This window comes from Pinus tabuliformis, chromosome 7 (genome assembly GCF_031772625.1).
Source record: "Pinus tabuliformis cultivar Carrire ecotype Pingquan chromosome 7, CPIR1, whole genome shotgun sequence".
Lineage (NCBI taxonomy): Eukaryota > Viridiplantae > Streptophyta > Pinopsida > Pinales > Pinaceae > Pinus > Pinus tabuliformis.
The window spans coordinates 774,679,111-774,705,044 of record NC_142293.1 but is presented as its reverse complement, the minus strand read 5'-3'; the positions used below and the strand labels follow the sequence as shown (position 1 = coordinate 774,705,044).

The window sequence follows — 25,934 nt, the reverse complement described above, 5'->3', positions numbered from 1 at the left end:
TTATAAGGGTCTTGCATGTTGCATGCATTAAGCTCTAGGAGCTCTGGGGGGCTTGGGGTACTTACTGGAGCAACATACGACCACAGGGCGACTCACCCTCCCGTGGTAGTGCACTGTGTACAAGATGACAGGTTCAACCTTCCCCTATGATACCCCGTGGCGACTGTGGAACAGGATGATTAGTTCTCCTGTGGGCCGGGATGATTAGTTCTCCCGTGGCAACTGTGAAATAGGATGATTAGTTCTCCTGTGGGCCAAGATGATTAGTTCTCCCATGGCGACTATGGGGCAAGATGATTCGTTCTCCTGTGGACAAGATGATTAGTTCTCCTGTTGAGGCATCCTACCCATGAAGTCTAGGACTCATGGGAAGTACTTCTCATCTGATCAATAAGCAGGGAAATGGGGTTAGGGACCATAGTAGTACTATCGATGGATGCATCGTTGTATCTACCGTACTCCTTATGCTAGGATGACCTCCATTGATCTGGGATCAATGAAACTGATATGATCAGTATGAGTGATTTGAGACAATCTCTTGTGATATTGATATGGGATCAATAAAACAGAGTTCGGGTCAATAAAAGTGATGTGACACACTCTCTTCAAATGAAACTGACTTTGGGTCAGAAGAGAATGGTATGAGACATTCTCAATCAATTCTTCTTCTTCATGGTTCAGCAGAAAAGAGCAAAGCAAAGCAGAGCTCAGCAGATTAGAGTAGTGCAAGGCACTGATGGCAGAGATAGTACAGTCAAACATATGGATCAACAGATGGAATTCTCCCTAGTTGAGAGAGAGTGTTAAAATTGGCAACTAGGGCCAAACTCCATGTGGGTCATCTTATTAATGGAAGCTGATATTTTTCTTGGATCCCTCTCATCGAGAGGTGTAGGATTGATGAAAAGATCATCCGATTCCAATAAGTATTCATGGAGATATGAATTTACTTGTGTTATGGGACAATTCATCAAAGTCGGCCTACAACCAAATAAACCCCACTTGTGCTCAACATTTTAGTATAAATAGAGGTGGCCTTCAAGTCATTTCAACACACTTGGGATCTCTTCCTCTACTTCTCTTTGGGTTTTAGTAGGAGGAGAGATCCTAAGGGATAACGCTGCCCTAATCCAGAGGGCAAAAGCCAGAACTGTCGAGAAAAGCCGGAACTGCCGGAATTGCCGAGAACTGTCAGGAAAAGCCAGAACTGCCGGAACTGCCGGGAATAACCGAAATTGCCGAAACTGCCGGGAATAGCCGGAAAAGCTGGAACTGCCGAGAAAAGTCGGAACTGAACGCCAGAACCGTCGGAATTGCAGAGAAAAGCCAGAACTGCCGGGAACTGTCGGGAACCACTGGGAATTGCCGGAACAGTCGGAACTACCAGAACTACCGAAACTGCCGGAATTGTCGGGAATTGCCGGGACTACCGGGGACTGTTGGGAACTATCGGAACTGTCGGGAACTGCCGGGAACTGTCAATACTGCCGGGAACTGCCAAGAATAGCCGAAACTAACGGAACTGTCGGGAACTGCCCGGAACAGCCAGAACTCCCGGAACTATCGGGAACTGTCGGAGCATCTATCTCCGAAGGAGAGCAGCATGCAAGGACAGCTAACAAACATTGGGACAGTTGTATAGTACTTGGCAACAAATACACTAAGGACAACAAGCATGCTAGGGAAAACAAGCATTCTAGGGACAACAAGCATGCTAGGGACAACAAGCATCCTAGGGACAACAAGCATGCAAGTGCAGCCAGAGCATAGGTCAGTATGGCAACATGGTGTAGCAATGGCACATAATGCATTACAGTGATGGGTACAGTCATGATTAATGAAGCGTGATGAGATGCACCATAGTGATGATGGGTGCAGCATGGTGCAACGCAGTGAGGTGCAGCATGATGATGAAATGCAAGACAACGATAGGTGAAGGAGTGACCTTGGAGAATCAGTTGAAGTAGCATGTCTTCAACTGATCTCATGTATCATCTTCTTAGGGATGATCTATGCTCTTATCTAGATAAGTCAAAGTGTTGACTTCTGTGTAAACATACTATCTCTCTCTCTATCTGTTGAACTATTGAAGAACATATAAGAAGAATTGATCAAGGGTTCCCCACATTGGGGTTTGTCCCTGGCTAGCGCCACATCTTGTGTCCTCTTGTCTTGGCTTGTCTTCTGCGATTTATGTTTATGTTCTATCTGCAGTTTACTTTAATGCTGATGTGATTGCTAATCTGGAAAAGGTATTGAGCTAACTGTGAAAATTGAAATAAATTGCTCTAAGCATAGAACATACCTAAAATTAACAATAGGGTATGTCCTTTTAGGACAATTCCTATCTTGGAATAACACATCCTCAAGGAATTTCCTCTTCGACTACTCTTATCTTGGATGCCCTACCTCATCCTCAAAGAGTATCAAAATCAGTCTCAGATGCTTACCCAATCCTCCATTCTTTCTTCATAATATGAAGACAAGAATTATGTGTCTATCCCTCTCAACTAGGGAAGATATACTCATTCCTATAAAAGGAATATACCCAAGCTCCCTCTTATCCAGGGACTTGTCCAAGCTCCCTCTTAATTAGGGACTTGATTCCAACAACAGCGCTCTACTCTTTGGTGGAGATCATGGTACCTTCAGCTACTTGTAGAGCTCCTCCTTTCAATGTCACGAATTTCATCTTCCTCATTATGGAGCCTTTATCTTCTAGTTTCTCTTCGTAGGGCATCGGCCATCCATCACTTTCCTTCACGAGCCATATCAGTCATGTTATCGTTCTCTCCATCGAAAAGTGATCTTCTAGTCCACATCTGCCTTTTCTTTATCCATCAACCTTTTCCAAGTCATGTTACTCTTAGGTTCTTCCACCATTCTCAGTTGTAGGTCGCATCTACAACTCTCTTTCGATAGCCATGTTTCAACCCAACCAATTGTTGTTCAAAAATCAAAATGAACATCAAATCAAAGTTACCTTTTATGATGGCCTTTCATCATAACATCTGCTTGCTTGCAACATCAACATCTTGCACATTCATATACACATCTCCAAGACATTCAATGGCAAGGGTCTCCTTCCTTTAAAGACTTTATAAGAGTCTTCATGCTGTCTTCATGGAGATGTCTTAGCCATCGGATGTTGATCACTTATCTTATGTGACCATAGTTGCATTTCTCACGAACTCCTCTTCCTTTCTTCACATATTGTTCCCAAGAACTTCTATACATAGTTCCTTCATCTTTGTCAACCACCTCATATTCCATATGAGGACATATTATGTTGATTTCATCTTGTAAATATGTGAACTAGTTCAAAACATATGCCTTCATGCATCTTTCCAAAGGAAGATATCCTTCTTTTTCGATCATGCTCATGAGTTAGAGCATTTACCCATGCTATCTGCAACTATATGATGACATGACTTAATCTATCAAATATACACATGCCTTTTTTCTCCTTTTGGTTATCTAGACTTCGGCAACTTCCTTTCCTAGCTTCGAATTTCTTCAACCATTTTGACACACAGCACTCATATCATCATCCTTCTAAACAATGGATCCCACACAAGGTGGAATAATCAGCGAGACACTTGTTGCTTCCAAGTATAGGTGAACCTTCAAATGAAGATTCCAACGGAGGATCTTGATTATCCTCATCCTGCAAATGCTCCTTTCTAATGATGATGATGTATGATGAATTATTTTTATCTTCTATCATGCTAAATGACTTTCTATATACCCATGCTTTCAATGAGGTCACCAAGAGCTACTTCCTTTCTATGGGTGACTGTTACATCCATTGCAACAACTCCTCCAAAAACTTGATTCTGGCCCCCTTGTCTAGGTTGTTCCGAACCCTTTTGATTCTCCATGTGTTCCCTAAAATTGTCCACCTCAGTATCTGAAAATGGGTCTTACCCTCCCTCTCTACCATGTCCTGTACCTCTTCCCATGCCTCGGCCCTTCTGGAAACCAACTCCTAGGTACCTGGGTGGCATTACCTGCTTTTATCTCTCCACACTAGCCAAAAACATGCTCTGATACCACTGTAATATTTCTAATGGAAATATTAAACGTATAACAGAAGCATGCACTAGAAAACAATAGAGAAACTAAGCACAAACACAGTGTACAAGTACACTACACAAAAATCAGAACAACCACTGAGCCATTTTGTTAAACTCTGAGTTGAATGGAGTACTTATAACATGGAATAAGTGCACTTGGGCTTGCATAAGCAAGCTGGAGCAAAACCTAGGTGATATAAATGTCCCCAAGAGCTGGAACCCTTTGCCCTGTGTCCCTTTGCGTCAGCCCAGGAAATTACAGTTGCAGCTACACTAAGAATGATGAGTATGTCCCTCTGTAGTGCCTAAAATCTCCTGAAATTGCAGTTGTAGCTTCTCCCAACATTACTCAGCAAAACCTAGAAGGGAAACAGCTCAACTCCCAAGCATCTGTTGACCCACAAAATAGTGTGAATTGCCTAATTTGATAGGCAATACATGTGAAAATTTGGAGACACAAATCCCTATTGCAACAAACTGATATTACTTCTCCTACTTGTTAGTTCATGCAATTTATTCACTGTGTTACATTGTAAATATCGAAGTAACTACGACTGTAGCCTTCACTAATTAAATTATATGCGGAAACAAGAAATGAGCAAGAAGAAATAACCACACACACAATTGACACCGTTGTTTTTGGACAAATGTTCCTGGAAAAAACCAATGCGAGAAAATCGGTGCAACAACTGGGGGTTTGTATTATTATGCAGTAGTTTCTGAATACAATCTTTTGATGCCTTACTAGCTATCTGATACAACGAATCTGACTGGCAAAGAAATAGTAAGAAATACCTCACACTATCACTAGAAATTCGAACCTGATCTAGCCACTTAATGGCTAGCCCCAAGCTGCTTCTGCATAGTCACTATGTTGCTCTGCGTCACACCTTCTAGGGATTGCATCACTCCTTCTAGGTGATCGATCTATTGGCTGGATTCTCTATCCTCTGGCCCTCCAGTCTCACACCCCAGATCCTGACACTAGATCAGATCTGCTCCTCAGCAAAATCATGAATCTCCTCAAGGACTCTGTGCTACCTCAGTGTGGCTTTACGCTGGCCCTTTTGGATCTCTCTCTGCCTCCTCTGCAATATATCCCTAGATCAGGAAATTATCCAACCAGAAAACTATCCCTGCCCCTCACTGCAAGAAATCTCCTCGATGATCTCTCTGGTTGCTCTATGCTGCTCTCTTGAGAACATCGATCTTTGATCTCTCACTCAATGTGTTTTCCAAATGCCCATCAAGCCTCTTCTTACAATCCTCTCGTTGATTAATCAACGCCCTAGATTAGATTCTAATCAATGGCTCAGATCATTTTGACTTGATGGTCATCTACTTCTATAAGTTTCACACCCAGTTTAATTAATACCCTTTAATTATTTTAATTTCCTAAGTTTAGACTTAGGCATCCATTAAAAATAATTAATTATTTTAATAAAACTATCTCCAAGTGGAATTTCCCAAAACGATTTCTGGGTATTTTGGAATACATGTGTCCTAGCCTCGCCACGAATTTTGAGGCTTAGAGCACATCCTATGCTACCAAAAATCAACACTCCCTCTTAGCAAGGAATGTGCTCTAGTAATGCAACTTGCTAAAGCGTCACCCTAACTCTGTAACATCTCCCTCTACAATGCTGATGTCTAACATCACTTCCCACCAACCACTGCACAACTCTAATTTGTGTTGCATTTGTGTTGCTACTGTCTCTACTGAACTGCTGTCAACTATTGCATCTGCGTTGCAACTCTGTTGTTGTTGCCACTGCAACATCTGCAATAGAAAAACATCCAAAACACTGAACCAAGGATGTTCAGCATGATGCATCTGTTGCTGGAGTTCTGACTATCGCTAGTCTCAGCACTGACCCTCTGAAGTCTCTGTGTTGTTGCTAACTCTGCACTATGCCCACTGCATTGCTGCAAACTCTGCTTTGTGTTGCTCAGTCTCTGGGGCTCCTAGCTACTGCAACTGTCACTCCGACACACCAACTGACACTAGTCCATCTTGATACTTCTAATATGGGCTCCCGTAGCAAGGTATTGATCCAGGAGATGGACTCCTCAAGGATCCTACCCATCTGTAGTTCTTTCGAACTACGATACTAGATCACCCCACCTCTCCCCTGGAGGTATCTGGGAATCATGGCAAACTCCTCCTCCTAAATCTTTGCAGTTGTAGCCTACAGATCATGTTTCTCATCCTTGTCCTTCTTCTTGGGAGGACACTGCGTAGCGTAGTGACCAGATTCACCACACCGGAAACATTTGATCTTCGAGACGTCCTTCTTCCGCCTCTGTTGCTCCTGATGCCCCTTTGATGCAAGGGTTGCATTCTCCTCCTCCTTGGGCTTTGTCACACTGTTGGTACTTCATCAAGTTTGCACTCGACTAAGTCTCACCTCATCTCTTCCTGTTGAAGAGTGGCCCACATCCCTTCCCAATCCGGCAATTTATCTCTGACCAAGATACTCTGGACAAGTACTTGCCATTCTTCTGAGACTAAATTCAGGGCCAGCCATACCATCTTTGTAGGTTGAGGTGATGACCCTACAGTTGCCAACTGATCTCGGACTTCCTGAAGCTTCGATACGAACAGATCAATGTGTACCCCCTTCTGCATCCTTGCAGATCTCATTTTCTCCTCCAAGTACATCTTCCGCTACTCAGAAGATCCTTGATACAATGTAGCCAAGGCATACCACATCTCTTTGGTCGTCCCTTTGCCAGCGATGTGACATACAACGTGATCCCTCACTCTGTCGAAGATTAACCGCTTGGCCTTCGACATCTCTGCCTTATACTTCTTGACTGGATCTGCATCGGCAGGTTCAACTACCAAAATATTGACATAGGTTTGAGATCATGCTCATCTAGAAAGCAGGAGATCCTAGCCTTCCAGATCACATAGTTGGATGCTTTGTCCAACAAAAAATTCGAACTACTCCCTCTCCTCTGCACAGCTACTAAGCTGATATACACACTCCCTGCTAGAGTTAGTACATCTGCTCCTTACTACTGTTGCTCAGCAACTGAGAAATAGAATTCCTTGGCTCGTAATTCACTGAGGAAGAAATTCCCTCAAAAAGTGTCTTCTCCTTCTTCTGACGCTTTTCTGACCCAGCAACTGCTGCAGAAAACAGTGTCCCACCTGAAGACTGCTTTGCGCTGAATTTTTTCCTGCACTACTCCCTCTGCCACTAACAAATCACAAATTGGAAATCTTACCTCTTTTTCAACTCCCTCAGAGAGAGGTTTTCCTCAAGAACCTTGCCCTCCTGACCTAGATTGCGTAATCCCTCTAGGGATTCGATCTGTTGCCTAGACTTCTCCTACTTGTTAATTCATACAAGTTATTCATTGGATTACACTATAAATATCGAAGTAACTACAACCGCGGCTTTCACTAATTAGATTATATGCAGAAACAAGAATTAACCAAGAAGAAATAACCACACACACAATTGACACCGTTTTTTTGGACAAATATCCCCAGAAAAACCCAATGCAGGAAAATTGGTGCAGCAACTGAGGGCTTGCATTATTATGTAGTAGTTTCTAAATACAGTGTTTGGATGCCTCACTGGCTATCTGATACAGAGAATTTGACTGGCGGAGAATTAGTAAAAAAATACCTCACACTATCACTAGAAATTTGACCCTGATCCAGCCACTGAATGGCTAGCCCCAAGCTGCTTCTGCGTAGACACTGCATTTCTCTGCGTCACACCTTCTGGGGATTGTGTCCCTCCTTCTGCCTGATCGATCTGCTCGCTGGATGCTCTATCCTCTGGCCCTCCGGTCTCACACCCCAGATCCTGACACTAGATCTGATCCGCTCCTCAGTAAGATCACATATCTCCTCAAGGGCTTTGCGTTGCCTCAGTGTGGCTTTACGCTGCACAACATGGCTCTACGCTGCCCCTTCTAGATCTCTCTTTGCCTCCTCTGTAATGTATCACCAGATTAGGAAACTCTCCAACCGGAAAACTATCCCTGCCCCTCACTGCAAGAAATCTCCTCGATGATCTCTCTGGCTGCTCTGCACTGCTCTCTTGAGAAAATCGATCTCTCGTCTCTCACTCAATGTGTTTTCCAAATGCCCATCAAGCCTCTTCTTATAATCCTCTCGTTGATCAATCAAAGGCCCATATTAGATTCTAATCAATGGCTCAGATCATTTTGACTTGATCCTCGTCTTCTAGTTCTTCTAGAAGTTTCACACCTAGTTTAATTAATACCCTTTAATTATTTTAATTTCCTAAGTTTAGACTTAGGCATCCATTAAAAATAATTAATTATTTTAATAACACTATCTTTGGTTGGAATTTCCCAAAACGATTTCTGGGTATTCTGGAATAGATGTGTCCTAGCCTCCCTGCAAATTTTGAGGCTTTGAGCACATCTGGTGCTACCAGAAATCAATAGTACACACTCTGGAAATAGTTGTAAGAGCCCCTCAATCCCACCAAGGATATCTTCCCAATCTCTCGGGAAATTTCTCTCCAAAATAAACTTTCCAACTCCAGCCTTCCTCACAGCGAAATCCCCTTTCCTCAATCCCCTGCGAAATTGCATAGAATGGCCCCTACACAGGCCCTACAGTGACAAATTCCACCTGTAGAATTACCCCATAAATTTGTTGTGCAGCCACCCAAAATCTCCAACAAACCACTAGACCAAAATTCCCCTAAAAGCACGAAATTTCTCCTCCTCAATGCAGGTCCTCCAAGTGTGAATTTCTCTAACTGTGTCCGTCACTGGTTGAACTGGCTGTTCGAAACTCCTGCAATAGCTCTAGGAGCAGCTTGCTAAAGGTGAAAGAAGCTCCCCTAGGGATGGCACTCTAAGTGCACCAAAGGTAGAGTGGATATTTTTGCTTGGAATCCCCTTGCGCTGAACAACACTCTGTTGCCTTGGCTAAGCAGCTCAAGAGAACTTGGTTTATCAAAAAGCCCCAAAATGAGTGCCTCACCTCCTATTTATAATTTGCTACCTCTTGCTCCATGTGGGCTCCACCCATCGAACCTCCTCTCTCCCCTAAGTCAAATTTCTTCAAAGGACGTGTATTCCCTTGGAGTGGCCCCCACTTTCCACTATCCATCGAACTTCCCTTTTTCACCCATCTTTCCTAAGTTTGGCACCAAAATCGTATTTATTCCAAAATTGCAAAATTGTGTATCTCCTTTAGCTGATTTTAATGAGAAGGAACATTAAGATTACACACAACATGGGGCAAACTATTATTTTTATTAGCATAATTTTGGCTACAATCTGAAACCCATTCTCATTTTTCCAAATTTGGGATTGTTTTTTGTTCAATAAATTCTATGAATGTGCAAATGTACGATGGACAAGTTTTAGGGAATTGCTTTTCTTGTGCGTGTGAGTGAAATGAACAAAGGCAATTTTCTAAATAGGACGTGAACAACTTGATTCAGAAACTGAATATCTAAAATAAATGGGATAACATAAAAGAATCTATATTAAAATATTATATTGAACAAAAATATGAGAGATGATGATTTACAATGATAAATGGCCTTGGTATCTATAGGCCTCAAGGTGACCTTTCATTTAGAGCCATGTCATTATGTGACGCACCTTTTAATAATATATCCTAAGTTCTGTAATTTAGGTATATATATTTATGAATAATATTTAGTGAAAGAGAGAGTGTGCCATGATAAATCTAACATTTGTGTGTACTTCAAGAAGATATTGACACAGTCAAGCTATGTTTTTTTATTACTTGGCCTAAAGGCTAGTATCAAAGAATAAGAGGATGTCGGACATTAAAAGTTAAAATCTCCACTTTCCACACCTTTTGAGCAATCAACAATCAGTCCATCACAGAATGCTACTCGAGAAATGAAAATGATTTCTTACAAAAGAGTTACACATATAATCTTTGATAAACTTATGGCACTAGTCACCATCAAAAACCACTTTATTCCAATTCTAATTGTTAACCAAAAAAAAAACAGAGACAGAGAGGAAAACTGCACTTGTTAGCATACCATGAAGGATGTCATGAAGTGACCCCATAGGTGCAAACTCATAAGCAAGCACTCGCAAGCTTCCATCAACACAATACCCAACCAGTTCAACCAGATTTTCATGCTTCAACCTCGAAACCATGGAAACCTATAAAACGATCCAAATGTCACTTAATCTAGGCTCTTATTTGGCTGAGTACATCAATAACAATAAAACTTAAAAACTTCTTGTCATGAGAATTACACAAACGATATTATATTACATAATACAAAGAAAAGAAGAGCAATGAAAACACATTTCTCACAAGAAATTCAATGGACCTGAAATTAGCACATTTCCAGATGATAAAAGTACCATTTCTGTCCCACCTGTGCAAGTAATTCCTGATCTGGTTGTTTTCTGGCATCCAACTTTTTAATAGCTGAAGCACGGCCATCTTTTAAGATACCATGATATACCGGACCATAAGAACCTTCTCCAATCAGCGATTTTGAACTAAAATTTTCTGTTATCTCCCTCAATTCCTCCACTGTGATTTCAGGAACAGCAATAGGCTGAAGTTTTACATTTTGACCACTCCTCAGAGCTGTGTTTGCATTTTGGTAAACTCCATCATTTCCTGCAAAATACCTATGAAAAACTTTTAAAAAAGTTTACTGTTTTCAAATACATTGAGCTTTAGGAGAATATAAATCAAGATTTAGTTTCAATTAACACAAGACAGAGAAAGATTTTAAACTCCTGCTGCAGTGGCAATGGATGAGTAAACTGTGGAGCAATACAAAAGTTTCATATCCAAAATCACACACATAAGCTCTCAATATTTTACACACTATAGAACATGAAACTCGTTGTAGATGGAAGCAAGTAGCTAATAGTAGACGAACTCAAAAAGTAAAGTTATTAATCAAGAAATCAAAGTTGAAAGAAACATCAAATAGTTTTGTCTGCCTCGTATTCTCACAAAAAATACTAATGAGTAGTACATTCCAGAGACTGAGACTATGAAACTCTGAAGAGCTGAGAAACAAATTGATCTGCCTGCCAAGTTCAAAATTTAATTAAATGCACAGTTGCAGGCTGCAGCTGATGCTAGTGAGACACTTTCTGTAACAATTCCTAACATCAGAAAAGAAATATTGCATAAGACGATACCCTAGTTTTGAAACTCGAACTCGGATTGACTCAGACCAGTCTGATTTCAAAGGCTTCGTCCACTAAAAAATACATGAAATAATTAAACTTTATTAGATTCCAAACCATTCGAAACAAAGCATTTAAAGCTCGCTCATATATATGCCATGTAAGGATGAACATATCAAAATGGAAATGAGTGCACATATCAGCAACAAAATACACAATCAATGAGTCCCAAAAAACATGCTACAAGCTACTGACCTACTATATGGTACAAATCATTGATCAACATGATCAATCATCAAACTCATCACCAATGCTAGCAATGCTGCAATGTGATCATCAGCAGGAGCTGCAAAATCATCCTCTGGGTCAGATTCTTTAGACTCCTCAACCTTATAATATGGTAGAAAAAGCTTAGCATGCCTAACCAATGATTTGGGTTGAGTGAAGGGTACATTTTTGCTAAGGCCATGGCAGAGGATTTCAGCAATCAATACCAACAACATCAAGCTGCATAAATCCAACAATCTATACCAACAATCTGCTGAATCTGCTGAATTTTGAGTGGGCTGTGAAATTTTACTTTCTCCATATGAAGTCTGATAAGGTTAGAACTTGGAACCACTCTCAAATGTCCTAAAGTGATTAATGGTAATGTTAAAAATTTATGTAAAAGGATAATTTTACGAGTTTAACATTACCATTGATTTCCAAAATTGCTTGAGTTTAGGAGTTAGGTTTTTTGTTTTCCTATTGAAAAAAAAAATTATTGAATTTTATTTGTACAATCAGCCAAAAAGGGGTCCTGCATCTATTCAACTGAATAGGTATGGAAACGACCGAGTAGGGCCAGTTTGGTACCGAACTGGAGAGTCATGCTTTGACTTGATCAAATCAGTACCAAACCGGCCCACCAAACTGATATGAAAGCCAAGTAAGTTCGACCAGCAATTGTTGGAAAATGCAAAGTGGCAGCTATTAATTCCAATTTTCCTTAACCTTAATACTTGTTTGTGAACTTTATTATTCTTCTTGTGTTTCTTTATTAGATCTTCTTCATCAAACAAATATCAAGAGAAAAATAATAAAGACAGTGGACACAGAAATTAGGCTCCAAGCCAGGGCAAAACCCCTCCAAGGGGAAAACCCAGAAACTCTTCTCTTCTTATAGAATCTGCTTCAAATGAGACAACAAAGACCCAAACCCTAGACCAAGTCCTCCTCCAAGTACCAAGTCAGCCCTTCTAAGAGAACCAGCTTCTAGCTGCAACTTCTACCACAGCTTCTGCCTTGCAATTTCGGCCTTGTAGTTGTTGCAAAAACCCTAATCTAGCTTCTTCAAGAGTTCTTATTTGAGCAACACAGATCCTCCCAAGGTCAACGAGGTCAAGATAGAGTATTCTCTCCTCTAGCAACAAGATCCTGCACTTCGCTCTCCTGCAATTCGGACCCACAGTTTTGGCCCTCTTTGTAGTTGCAATAACCCTATATTTTCGCACGTGTGAGAGATTTAGCCCAGAAACAAGATTTTCTTCCTCCTCTCCTCCTATACCTGCATTCTTCTGTTCTTCTGCTTCCCAGCTACAGATCAAACTTCTCTTCTTGAGATCGAACTTGTTAATGAGTGAGTACCAAATGAGGTCGAACTACTCCTTTACATAGCCCTTCCAAGGGGTCGAATTCCCTCCTTTAGGTCGACTTGTACTTTGGAGGTTTCTAGGACTTTCTAGACTAAAAATAAATTCTTTTACAAGATATATTTTGCCCGGAAGGGTCTTATAAACATGATGTTGACTCTCTTGACTCATGACAATAAATCTTATGACCTAACAAACCCTAGAAGCATGAAGAACATTCTTTTACCTAGAAGACTTTCAATAAAGAGCATGAAACCTGTTGACCACTCTATGTCAACTACCCTATAGCAGCATACATTTTTTTCAAAGCATTCCTTCATGTTCGAGCAGTCAGACATCCCGATATCATCATCATCTTTCAACAGTTTTATCAAAGTTGTAATTCCAAATTCTATAGCCTTGTGTGGACAATGTAAAAATGATTCTAATATGACTATGAAGCCATGTAAAAACATCTAGGTAAGCCTTTGATTCTTAACAAAGAGTTTCACTCTAGGGAGTTTTTTACCCTCTGCCAATTATTCACATTTTCTAACCCAAATAATTGGCAGAGTTTTTCTCCCACACATACCCCAAAGCTAGAGTGGGGCTCAATGGTAAGGTCTTAGGTGTAGTCCTAGTGTTATCGAGTCTATGTAAATTCTCATATTAGATCATCTATCTGACATCATGTGTCGCGGATTTTGGTTGTCTAGAGGTCATGTTTTAATTGTTAAAATTCCCTTGCTTTTAATTGTTAAAATTCCCCTTCTATATGGGATGTTCATGTAATATTTGATGTAAAAAGTGTTGTCTAGGAATATTTTAGGTGGATGATTAATCATAATTAGACATCATCACCTAAATATTTTTTAGACCCACTTTGAGGGTGAAAATATGTTTAATCCCCTCTATAGTCATTTAATTTATTTTCTGGCAAAAAATTAGCCAAAAAATGGTCAAAAAATTAAAATGAGAGAAAACAAAAATCCTCTCCAAGTGGAAAAACGATTTTTTGGAGAAAATGGACATTTCAAAGGACAATTAAATTTGAAGGACTCATTTCCAAGGCAGAAAAATTGCACAAAAAATTCCCCAGACCAAAAAAAATAATTTCTCAAGGAAAATCGATTTTTTGGGTCCAGGTGGTTAAATTGAATGAGGGAATTTTGAGGAAAGAAATTGGAAAATATTTTTGAGGCCCTCTATCAAAGGAAAATTTTGACTTTTTTAAGAAAAATCAAACCTTTGGACCATGGTGGTTAAGTCAAAGAACATTTTTCAAGGAAAAAAGGTTGGAAAAAATATTTTTTGGACCAGGATCAAAGCCTTCATCAACAAATTCGAATTTCTTCTTCCATATCAAGGGTCGGGATTTAATTTTGGCATGTATCAAGCATCAACTAGCTGTTATTCTCCAGGATCAAGCCAAATTTGTGTAAATCTTTGGACCCAGCCATTTTCCACTTGGAGGGGGATCTAGATCTCTCTATTCTCTATATAAGGAAGCATATGCTCCTCATTGTAACATCTTTGATCTTAAGATTAGTGTACTCTAGCAACTGGCTATTGAAGCTCTCTATTTTGGAATAATAAAGAAAAAGTCTTTGGGGTCAATTATTGTGGTGTTTTTCTTCTACAGATATGGTAATATTGTTTCACTGAGCTTTTAATTTCTGCGTGTGCTTATATTCGTTATCTCTTTACTTTTATAGAATCATTAGTGTATACTTATCTTGCACTGGTGACTGGATATGAAGAATGCTTCAGGATTGGATGTGGCTGGTTGTTTTCGGTTTAACTACTAGAACTTTCTTCCATTGTATTTTTCTTATCCCATGTGGATCTAACGAAATTCCTTTAAATTGTGTAGAAAACATTTGATTGAAATAGATCTCAAGCATGAGGGGACGTTTTCGGCTAAACCATCCCACTCTTGAGCATTGAAGTGGAAGAACCCACTCTATTTTCCTTAAATATTTATTTAACGAACAAAACTTTTGTAGGGTTTCTTTGCTAAAATTATTTAAATTTATCTCCAAAAATCTTTTAAAATTTAATCAAGGGTTTTAATTGATAGATTTGCTAATTAGAATTAAAATCATTGTAAATTTTTGTACCTTATTTTGTAAATATTTTTCTCCAATCCTTGTGAATATTTCTCCATTTTTGTATATAGCCATTAGGGTTTCTAACATTGTTTTATTGCAGATCAAAAGTATAAAGGTAAGGGTTTTATTTGTTTACATTATTGCGGCTGTTTGGGTCCTAAAATTTAAAGGAAGATTCAATTTTTGAAGGGCCTAAACCTCTCCTAGCCTAGCGCCTAGGGTTTGAGGGCTTATTCCACCATAAAGGCAGTCGTTAGCAGATCCTCCTTTCCTCTCAAGGTCATGAGGGTTAGAAGCATTCGATTTGTTTCTTAGGGCCTAGATCTAGGCCTCCTTTGCCTCAACACTTGAACACTCACATCCTAGACATAGCTGATAGCCTTCTAACCCTTGATCTAGCATTTTTTGTAATTTTTTGTGAAAAGGTTTCACCATAGCAATTTTGCACTGACTTTCACCTGACTTGGATGTGATTTTGCAGGTCTATAGACTTATTCTTTGGCTCACGTTTGGATCATTTTCTTTCCTTTGGCTGGTCACATGCATTTTTGGCTATTTCATGCTTAGCCGCAGGCCTATTTGGCCTTTGATTAGCTTAGCTGCAGGCCTGCTTACACTTAATATTTGTTGGCTCTGGTTGTATACACCCTTGGTTTTGCAGGCCTGTACTCATAAATTTCAAGTGTTTGATCACTTGTTTTTTGAAGCTTGGAGTGGCCATTTTGGTACTGAAGCTACTTTGAAGCCTAGTTGTAGACCTAGGAGGCATTATTTCTCCTAGCCGTGAGCCTCAAGAAGGGTTTCCATACCTCTGATTTGAAGCATATTCAGTTGGAGGGGTTTCACATTGATTTGTATTTCTTAATGCCCGGAAGTCTTCTATAAATTGTCACACAAATTTTAAAAATTTCCTAGCCTCTTCTCCTGGTAGGCCGCATGCCTATTTGTCAAATTCTTGCTTGGCAGCAGGGTCTTAGGGCTTAGTTCCATTGCAAAATTATATAAACGCTAACCCTTTTTATTTTGCAGTGAAAAGACCTGATATTCGAAGGGTTTTCTATTACGAAATTTGTGACAAAATTTCCCTGTTTATCTACCAGGGTTTTGAAAGGAAGACTGCATATGAAACGTGATCATTCCCTTAAGGGCCGAGGGCTCCTTGAGGAGCCGTCTTATATCTGCTGCATAAAAAAAAATTGACGAAGGCTCGCGTTCATTTTGAGAGATTTTTTTGAGATTAATCATTCAAAATTTCACTATAAAAATTCTCACAAAAATTGTGCCAAATTTGGTCACTGGTGTGATTTGTTTTGAGGGTCTATTTCTGTGGTTTTGTAGGAGACATATTCATTGAAATTTTCAAGCCTTCTTTGTTACATAGACTCATTGTTCTAGAGCTTTGAATTGAAGAAATATTGCAGTTCTTTGCTCCTTAAGCTGAGAGCATTAGTATCACTGCTAACTGTGTTGTTTTGCAGAGGATCTTTCACTGAAGTTTTCAAGCCATTCTTTTGCAGAAACTTATCAATTTTCCTGAACTTCCAACTGATGACTGTCAGCTCATCTCTTTTGCGAGACAGTGAGCTAGTGAGGGTGTGATCCATTGTTTCACAAATATTTCTAATCAAAATTGTTAGGGGATCAGCCTTGCCAAGCTTGAGGAGAATTATTACTGAATTTCTTTAAACATTGTATTTCTCCTTAAGTTGGAAAGAGTCATTTTTCACGTCTTGAAGGACATCTTCATCGTAAAATCATAATAATAAAGGAGCATCTTTTCTCTTGAGGGAGCTTGGGACTTAGACCCCTTGGCATCCTTCTCTGCTTATTTAAAAGGGAGAATCTACTAACTCACTAACCCTCTCTAATTTGGATATTGCATTTTGCATTGCAAATCATTGCATGTCAATTTCACTTCCTAATCTCTTAGCTTTCATTTGCTAATTTTCTACTTGGTATAATTGCAATCGCATATCTCATCTTGATCTAAGTAGTGATCTTGTAGATTCATGTTAGCAATCTCATCTGCCATCCTTAGTTGTATTTGTATCATATAGTTCTTCACTTATCTCAACTATCTAAATAAGTGAATAATCTCTTAAAAACAAGTGAATTGGCTATTTATCTAATTGAAGCATCTTGGTGAAATTGTATCTCATTGAAGCAATCTAATTGAATCTGGCATTTGCATCATCATTCTAGATTAGTGTTGCATTGTTAAAATTTACCTCCAAGCATAAGCTTGGTTGATAGAAAGTTAGGACCACCTTCTTCATCCAATTTGAGAAGCTTGACCCTTACTCAACGGTTAAAACAGGTGACCTTGCAGTTCTCTTGTGGGAAATCCCTTGTAGGAACGGAGGCACTTGGGTTGTTAGAACTCCAGGGTAGGTATTGTTAATGAGGCCTTAGCCTCCTTCCCCTAGACTTCTTTCTACAACCTTGTGTAAGACTTGTTTCAAAACAATTGAGGAGAAGGATTTCATCTAGATTAGGCATTTAACTAAAATTAACCAAGACTTTGCATCTCACATAGCTTAGTTTGCATTTCATCTGTCTAACTTTCTCTCTTGTGGCATACTATTAATTTTGAGCATTATATTTTACTTGTAATATCATATTGCCATTCGTGTGCTTGTCTTTCTTTTGAAGTACAAGTTATTTTTCTTGCAGGTTTGCTCATACTTTAATATTGTGCCATTTCCTTGCACTAATGCTTCCCATGACGCATTGCTTATCTTGTAACTTGAAATATTTCAATTTTGCAAGTAGTTTAATCTTTATTGAGCATTGTCTTAAGGCACTAATATTTGTTAATCTTGTTATTGCTATATTGATCTCAATTGAATCCATCTTGTTAAGATACACATTGCTCATTTAATAAACACACTTGCCAATTAATCCCAATTCAAGTTACTTAGAGAGGTAGTTGCCTTCCCCTTAGTCTCTTAGAACTTCTTGTTCCAACATTTTTTCCTTTTCCTTCTACCTTTAGGGACTACCCCCCTTAGCTTGTCTAGGAGAGAGCTTGAATAGAGTGAGTAGGGATCAGAGTGACAACCCCTACTCTGAGCATTGTGCCTTAGGTGTACCCTTTAGGCAACAACAAAACCCATACTAACTTTTTATTTTCTTCTTTTGTTTGTTACATAAGATATATATTGAAATGAGTACAACAACAATTATGAAGACCGAAACTAGTTATATTTCCAACACTCCCTCTTAACTAGGGAGGAATTCATAATTGTACAACCAGTACAACATTATTCTCAAATTGAAGAGTTCTCATAAGAAGAGTCGGATTGATAAGCCAAATTGTATGCATCGTCATTATGACCAGCACTGTCACTGAAGCCTAAATTGACAAGCTCTACTTCATTTGAGAGCATTATGCTGGAAGGTTTTGCGTGTGATACCGCACTACCTTTACGAGGCACATACCCATCTGGATGTTCACAAGGTATGCCCTTTTAGGACTATCCTATCTTGGATTTCCAAACTGAAATCCTCAAAGAATATCGGTCCTCTTCAACCACTCCTATCTTGGACACCTGTCCTATTCTCAACGAGTGTCGATTCCTTTCCTTTCTTGGATGCTTTATCCTCAAGGAAACCACAGATACTTATCCAATCCTCCACCATTCTCTCTTGAAAGCCGTCACTTAGACTTATGGTTGTTAGTCCTGGTCAAGTGCCTGATACATGAAGATGATAATGCACATGTGATGTCCAACATCACTCCCTCTCAACCAAAGAGGATATCACTATTCCCTCTTACCCAGGGAATAGATCCTTGCTCCTATTTAAGGAGACTCCTTTGCTCCCCCCTCTCAAAACCAAAGAAGATTCCAGACTTCCTTTATACTTGGGAAGTTAACATCACAAACCTTCTAGCTTGTCTTTATAAGGATATCAGCTACTTGTTCTTCATAGAAACATGGCTCCCTCTCTTCTTTGCATCGAGCATGTTTTCTTTCGAGCTATCATAGAGCCACCTTCACTCTTCAATCTTGTGATAGGATTTAGGTCATCTTTCTTGTTCATCACTTTCATCTTGACATCATGGACAAAGCCATTACATTGAGCCTTTCCAGACTTCAAGTTGGTCATAACTCCTGCATGAAAGTGATCTCCCTTGTTGACCTTCAGGTTATCTTCTCGCGCTGCTACCTTTCAATCTCAAGATGAATATATCTTGACTTCATAATTGCCAAGTATGCTATGTTGAGCTTGACTCAACGCTCTTCATGTATTTCTACAATATCCTTCCAGGTAGCAAAATAGTATGTTAACCAGATAACCAACAATAATTAAAATTAGACTTACCTCACCATGATGACTTTCTCATCCAAGCATCAACATCCTCATGATGATGGATCCCATTTGGGATTCGAAACGTTGGTGTAAAAACTCCATTACTGTGGGTTCTCCGATCAGAAATTCAAATAACACAGACCACAGATCTCTGAAATCCAATATCCTCATGGTTCATTTCCACACAAATCTTCCTTCATGCATCAGAGTGCCCAAGGATCAAACTTGCTTACCAAGTTAGAGCTTTTCGTCCAGAGATTATACTAAATGTTAATCATTACTTTACATAATCTAGAGAAGGCCTTAATTCTTTATTTATTCTTGAGTAAGTCAAATTCTTCCCTTTTAGGCATCACATAACCATACAAAGCATATTACAAGATTCTACACATATGAATCTTATCCAAGAGTTACTTTCAATATGCATTCCTATGCTTCTTATTCCATCATCTAGTTATATGTCTCATAATGAGCCTGCAACCTGACCCATTGCATTCCTTCATCCCTTCAACAATATTGTTTCCATACTATATGGAATGTATACTAACCTTGTCATAATGCTTCTTCCAAGAACCTTCCAAAAATGATGGTTCTTACAGGATCATGATGATCCACCTTAGCAAGATGACTGCCTCTAACATAATGTTAGATAATGCCTGGATGAATAATATGCAAAATGGTCTATCTATCTATTCTTAAAGACTAGATGATCTCTACAAAGTAACTCTAAGTATGCTACTATCACATGCTTTTATCTATGATGCCATACAAAATCATAATTCTTCTATAGTAAACAACAATGCATACTATCCTAAAGGAAAGACCAATCTTCAGAGAACCTAACAGATAGGGTGCCTTCTTTAATAGTAAAGATCTTTCACTTCTTCTTTCTTCAACTTCTTCTCAGGTTCTCTTATTTCCTCGGCCACGTGAGCCTCGCTTCTTTCCTTTCTTTTGTTGTTTTGTTAGTTTGGACAATCCCTCTTAAAGTGTCCATACCAGGGTTGTTGGGGAGCACCCTGTTGATTTTGGGTAACATCGGATGTGCTCTAGCTCCGAAATTTTGTGGAGGAGCTAGAACACATGAGATCATCAAGACCCAAAAACCGTTTGGAGAAATTCCGCCCAGATGAGGAGTTATTAAAATAATTAATATTTTTAATGGGTTCCTAAATATAAACTTAGGAAAATAAAAATATTAATGGGTGTTAATAAAGATATGGGTGAGAAGCTTCTAAGAGACAAAGATCAAGTTTGTTTTAATCTTAGCCGTTGATTAGAGACTTAATCTCGATCATTGATTCATCAACAGGAAAAGTAGAAGAGAAGACTTGAGAGTCATTTGGAGACACACCGGGCAAATACTCAGCACCCCGAGGGAAATCGATTCTCAAGGAGGAGTTCGATTTTAGAGGGAGAGTTGCAGGGTGAAGGAAGAGGAGGGCATCAATAGCAGTCAGTGATTGAGGAAGAGGTGACACAGGGCATTTGAGAGACAGCGCAGAGAGAAGAGAAAGGAGACAACTCCATTGGAGACGCAGAGTGACACAGAAGTGATGCAAAGGTGGGTGAAGGGTCTCCAGGGTGTCAGAACTCCTCCTGGAGAAGGAGAAACTTTGTCTCAGGTGTTTTCTCTCAAAAGTGTCTCAGTTTTTCTGTGGAATCATTCCTTGTAAAGTGATTGTTGTTGAAGATTAATAAAACCTTCATCCATTGCATCAATTTTCCCACATTGGATTTTTCCGGGGACAATTGTCCAAAAACAACTGTGTTGATGTGATTGATTCTTGTGCTTGTATATCGCTGTTATTTTCTCTATGTAATTATGTGATGACTGCAGTAGAATTTATTTTAATGTTTACTTAAGGGTTTCGTAAATAACTTATTGTGAGAAATAAGTAGGTGAAATAAATCAGTTATTGCAGTCGAATTTTGTGTTAGAAATTTTCACATGGTATCAGAGTAGAGATCAGGTAACAAGATTGAAGAATCTACTATGAGTCAAGGGCATGATGTCGAGGCATCAACTCAAAGGGACTCACACAGATCTCCAAAGAGCACGAAGAACATGGATCACGATTATTCTATGTTAGCTTCCAAACTGGAAGAAGAAGTCGCTTGCCTAGCGAGTTCTGCCTCCTCTGAGGTTTGGTATATAGATAGTGGAGCTTCCTGGCATATGACAAGAATACGAGAATGTTTTTCGAATTATCAGGAAGAAAGGATGAATTTTCAAATCACCATGGGAAATAGGGCAAAGTGCACCCTCGTAGGAAGAGGTATTGTAGTCTTTCAAACAGAAGCAAGGGATTGGCTTCGAGCAACGAATGTGCTCCATGTGTCGAGATTGGGGATGAACTTACTCTCTGTATCTCAACTTCAAAACAAGGGCTATGACATTTTCTTCATTAAGGAGAAAGTATATATTAAACACTCGAGTTGGAAAAAGAAAGCCCAGATTGGAATCAGGAGTAACAGGCTGTATAGATTACAACTAGAATCTCCAATGGCACTGATAGGCAGCAGTCGGGATAAAGATTTGAATGAACTATGGCACAAGAGAATGGGACACTTACACCATGGGGCTCTAAGAATTCTCGAGAAAACAGCATCAGGAGTTCTAGAATTAAGTACTGAATGAGATGATGTATGCAAAGGATGCACACTAGGTAGCATTTTCCAGAAGCAACAATAGAGCTAAGAGTGTTCTGGGATTGATACACTCGGATATCTGCGGACCCATGTCCACAAAAGCTCTTAGTGATGCCGAATATTTCGTCACTTTCATTGATGACCATTCCAGAAAGGCTTGGATCTACTTTCTAAAAACCAAGGATGAGGTTTCTGGTCGATTCAAAGAGTTCAAGGCTCTAGTTGAGAATCTGATAGGAAAGAAGATAAAGCTATCGTGCTCAGACAATGGTGGAGAATACATCGACAAGGACTTTACTGTTTTTTGCGCAAGGGAAGGCATCAGAAGAAAGTAGACAGCCCCTTATAATCCGGAGCAGAATGGAGTAGCAGAAAGGAAGAACAGGACTATTGTTGAAGCAGCCAGGGCAATGTTGTATGATCAGGATATGCCCAAGTTTCTATGGGCAGAAGCATGCCACACGGCAGTGTATATCCAAAACAGGACTCCTCACAGGGCACTAGCTAAGATTACTCCAAAGAGTGTCTTTACCGATAAGAAGCCTGAGGTGAGTCATTTCAAGATATTTGGGAGTTTGTCATACTGCCATGTACCTAAAGAGAAGAGGAAGAAATTGGATCAGACTATGGAGAAAGGATATCTTGTAGGATATAACGAGAATGCTAAGGCATATAGAGTCTATCTTTTGGGGAATAGGAAGATCGTAATTCAACAGGATGTAAAGTTCATGGAGGACAGAGCCTTCAGAAAATCCCGAGAAATGCCTTCCGAAGAGCAGTCAAAGGATGATCCGTTGGTCTATCCACTTCGACCAGCAGAAACTAGCACTAGTATTTCTCTTAAAGACAACTCCAGAGGTGGAGCCTCAGGAAGAGGAGGAGCAGATAGATATACCCACTACCAGTGGTAGAATGAGTTGAGAACTTCGACAGATACTACGAGATGCAGAGAATTTTGTCGAGGCGCCCAGGAACGAGAAAAGGGAGCATAGACAGCGAGACAAATACCAAGCCTTGGTGGCTCAGGTTGGAGAACCCTCTAGTTTTCAGGAGGTCATTCAGCATCAAGTGTGGGTAGATGCTATGGTGGAGGAATACAGTTCCATAATGGTCAATGATGTCTAGGAAGTGGTACCTAGGCCTAAGGATAGGTCAGTTGTAGGGTCGAGATGGCTCTATAAAGTCAAATAAGCTGCAGATGGCAGTGTAGAAAAACACAAAGCCAGGTTTGTGACTAAGGGGTTTGCTCAGAAGAAATGGATAGACTACGAAGAAAACTTCGCCCCAATAACCAGGTATATTTCTATTAGATCCATGATATCCCTTGCAGCTCAGATAGGGTGGGAGATTCACCAGATGGATGTCAAGACGGTGTTCTTGAATGGGTTGATAGAAGAAGAAGTATACATTGAACAACCAGAGGGTTTTGAGACACATGAGAAGGAATCTCATGTATGCAAATTGAAGAAATCTTTGTATGGGCTTAAATAGCACCTAGAGCATGGTACAGTCGAATTGATGGCTACTTGCAGAAGATTGGATTTGTCAAGAGTGACACAGAACCTAAACTCTACTATCTGGTTGTAGAGAATGAGCCTCTAATCCTAGTTTTATATGTGGATGATCTCTTTCTAACAAGATCATCCAGGGTCATTAAATATTGCAAGGAGAACCTAGCCACAAAATTCGACATAAAGGATTTGGTACAAATTCATTATTTCCTGGGGTTGGAAGTTTGGCAGCAAAAGGGTGAAATTTTCCTTGGGCAAGAGAGATACGCTATAGCGATTTTGAAAAGGTTCAGAATGCAGGACTGTAGACCTAGGCTACTCCAATGATCACCAACTGGAAGAAGATTGATGCATCAAAAGATAAAGAAGTAGATCCTACATTGTACAAATAGCTCATAGGGTCCCTGATGTATCTGGTCAATACTAGGCCGGACATTTGTTACGCTGTCAACAACCTCAGTCAGTTCATGGTAGAACCAAAGAGGACGCATTGGGGAGCAGCCAAGGATGTTCTCAAATATATACGAGGAACAGTCGAGCATGGACTAATGTACACCCAAGGCAGTGACATTAGGTTGAGTGGATTCACTGACGCAGATTGGGATGGAAGTTTAGTAGATCGGAAAAGTACCATTGGGTATTGTTTCAGCATCGGATCAGGAATGACCTCCTGGCGTAGTAGGAAACAAAAATCCGTGGCTCTGAGCTCAGCTGAAACTGAATATATGGCAACTAGCACAGCTTCGTGAGAAGCCATATCGCATAGGAAATTGCTTGTGAATTTATTCAGGAGAAAGATGGAAGCGACCAATATTATGTGTGATAATTAGAGTTGCGTCAAGCTCTCTGAGAATCCAGTCTTTCATGATCAGTCGAAGCACATCGATATTAGGTGTCACTTTATCAGACACTGTGTCCAACGAGGGGCAGTACAGTTGAGGTACACTCCAACAGGAGAACAGTGGGTAGACATTCTCACCAAGGCCTTAGGACGAACAAACTTTGTGTACTTTAGGGAGAAGATGGGGATGGTGAAGAATTTGTTTCAGTAGCAGAAGCGGATAGTATGAGTTGCAGTGCAACAGTTGGCAGTCACAGTACTATGGGCAGCATAATGCAGCATATTCAGAGAGAGTTGTTGTACAGATGTAGCAGTGACAGTTATAGTGTCATGGGCAGCGGTACAGGTTGCTGCAGCGCAATAGATGAGGGGCAGTGGGCTGAGCATCAAGAGCGCAAAGGACAGATGTCGTGGGTAAGTGTGATGCTTATGTTGGGAAGTATTACTAGAGCACATTCCTCGCTAAGAGGAAGTGTTGATTTTGGGTAGCATCGGATGTGATCTAGCTTCGAAATTTTGTGGAGGAGCTAGAATGCATGAGATCTCCAAGACCCAGAAATCATTTGGAGAAATTCCATCCAGATGAGGAGTTATTAAAATAATTAATATTTTTAATGGGTTCCTAAGTATAAACTTAGGAAAATAAAAATATTAATGGGTATTAATAAAGATATGGGTCAGAAGCTTCTATGAGACGAGGATCAAGCCTGTTTAATCTTAGCCGTTGATTAGAGACTTAATCTCGGTCATTGATTCATCAACAGGGAAAGTATAAGAGAAGACTTGAGAGTCATTTGGAGACACACCGGGCAAATACCCAGTACCCCGAGGGAAATCAATTCTCTAGGCCAAGGAGTTCAATTTCAGAGGGAGAGTTGCAGGGTGAAGGAAAAGGAGGACATCAGCAGCAGTCAGTGACTAAGGAGGAGGTGACGCAGGGCATTTGAGAGACAGCGCAGAGGGAAGAGCAAGGAAACAGTGCCATTGGAGACGTAGAGTGACGCAGAAGTGATGCAGAGGTGGGTGAAGGGTCTCTAGGGTGTCAAAACTCCTCCTGGAGGAAGAGAAACTTTGTCTCAGGTGTTTTCTCTCAAAACTTAGAAGTGTCTCAGTTTTTCTATGGAATCATTCCTTGTAAAGCGATTGTTGCAGAAGATTAATAAAATCCCCGTCTGCTACACCAGTTTTCCCACATTGGGTTTTTCCAGGGACAATTGTCCAAAAACAACTGTGTTGATGTGATTGATTGTTGTGCTTGTATATCACTGTTATTTTCTCTATGTAATTATGTGATGACTGCAGTAGAATTTATTTTAATGTTTCCTGAAGGGTTTTGTAAATAACTTATTGTGAGAAATAAGTAAAGTGAAATAAATAAATTATTGCAGTAGAATTTCATGTTAGAAATTTTCACACACCCCCCCTGAATCTGCTCCCTAAGCGCGTTCCCGCATCGAGAGTGACCCCGCATTTTTCATTTTCATCCTTTTACTTAAATTTTTAACATTACCATGAAATGACTCAAGATGTTTGATAGTGGTTCCGACCTCATTGGATTTCATATGAAGAAAGTAGAATTTTAGATCTCACTCAAAATCCAGCAAACTCATCAGTTTTTAAGATTTCAAGATAGGGGGGATTGCAATGTTTCCATTGGATTTTGTCAT

The 25,934-nt window shown here is 39.9% G+C and overlaps 1 protein-coding gene across 5 annotated transcripts in view; it reads right to left on the bottom strand.

The window, feature by feature from the left end:
* Positions 1-25,934, bottom strand: part of LOC149249873 (pto-interacting protein 1-like) — a 218,144-nt gene that overhangs the window by 60,699 nt on the left and 131,511 nt on the right. For all 5 annotated transcript variants that reach the window (XM_089458815.1, XM_089458816.1, XM_089458813.1 and 2 more), the window contains exons 4-5: positions 10,451-10,701; positions 10,103-10,229 (exon numbers count right to left, since the gene is read on the bottom strand). In XM_089458815.1, the coding sequence (XP_089314941.1) occupies positions 10,103-10,229; positions 10,451-10,701 (378 nt within the window). The remainder of the gene's footprint in view (positions 1-10,102; positions 10,230-10,450; positions 10,702-25,934) is intronic.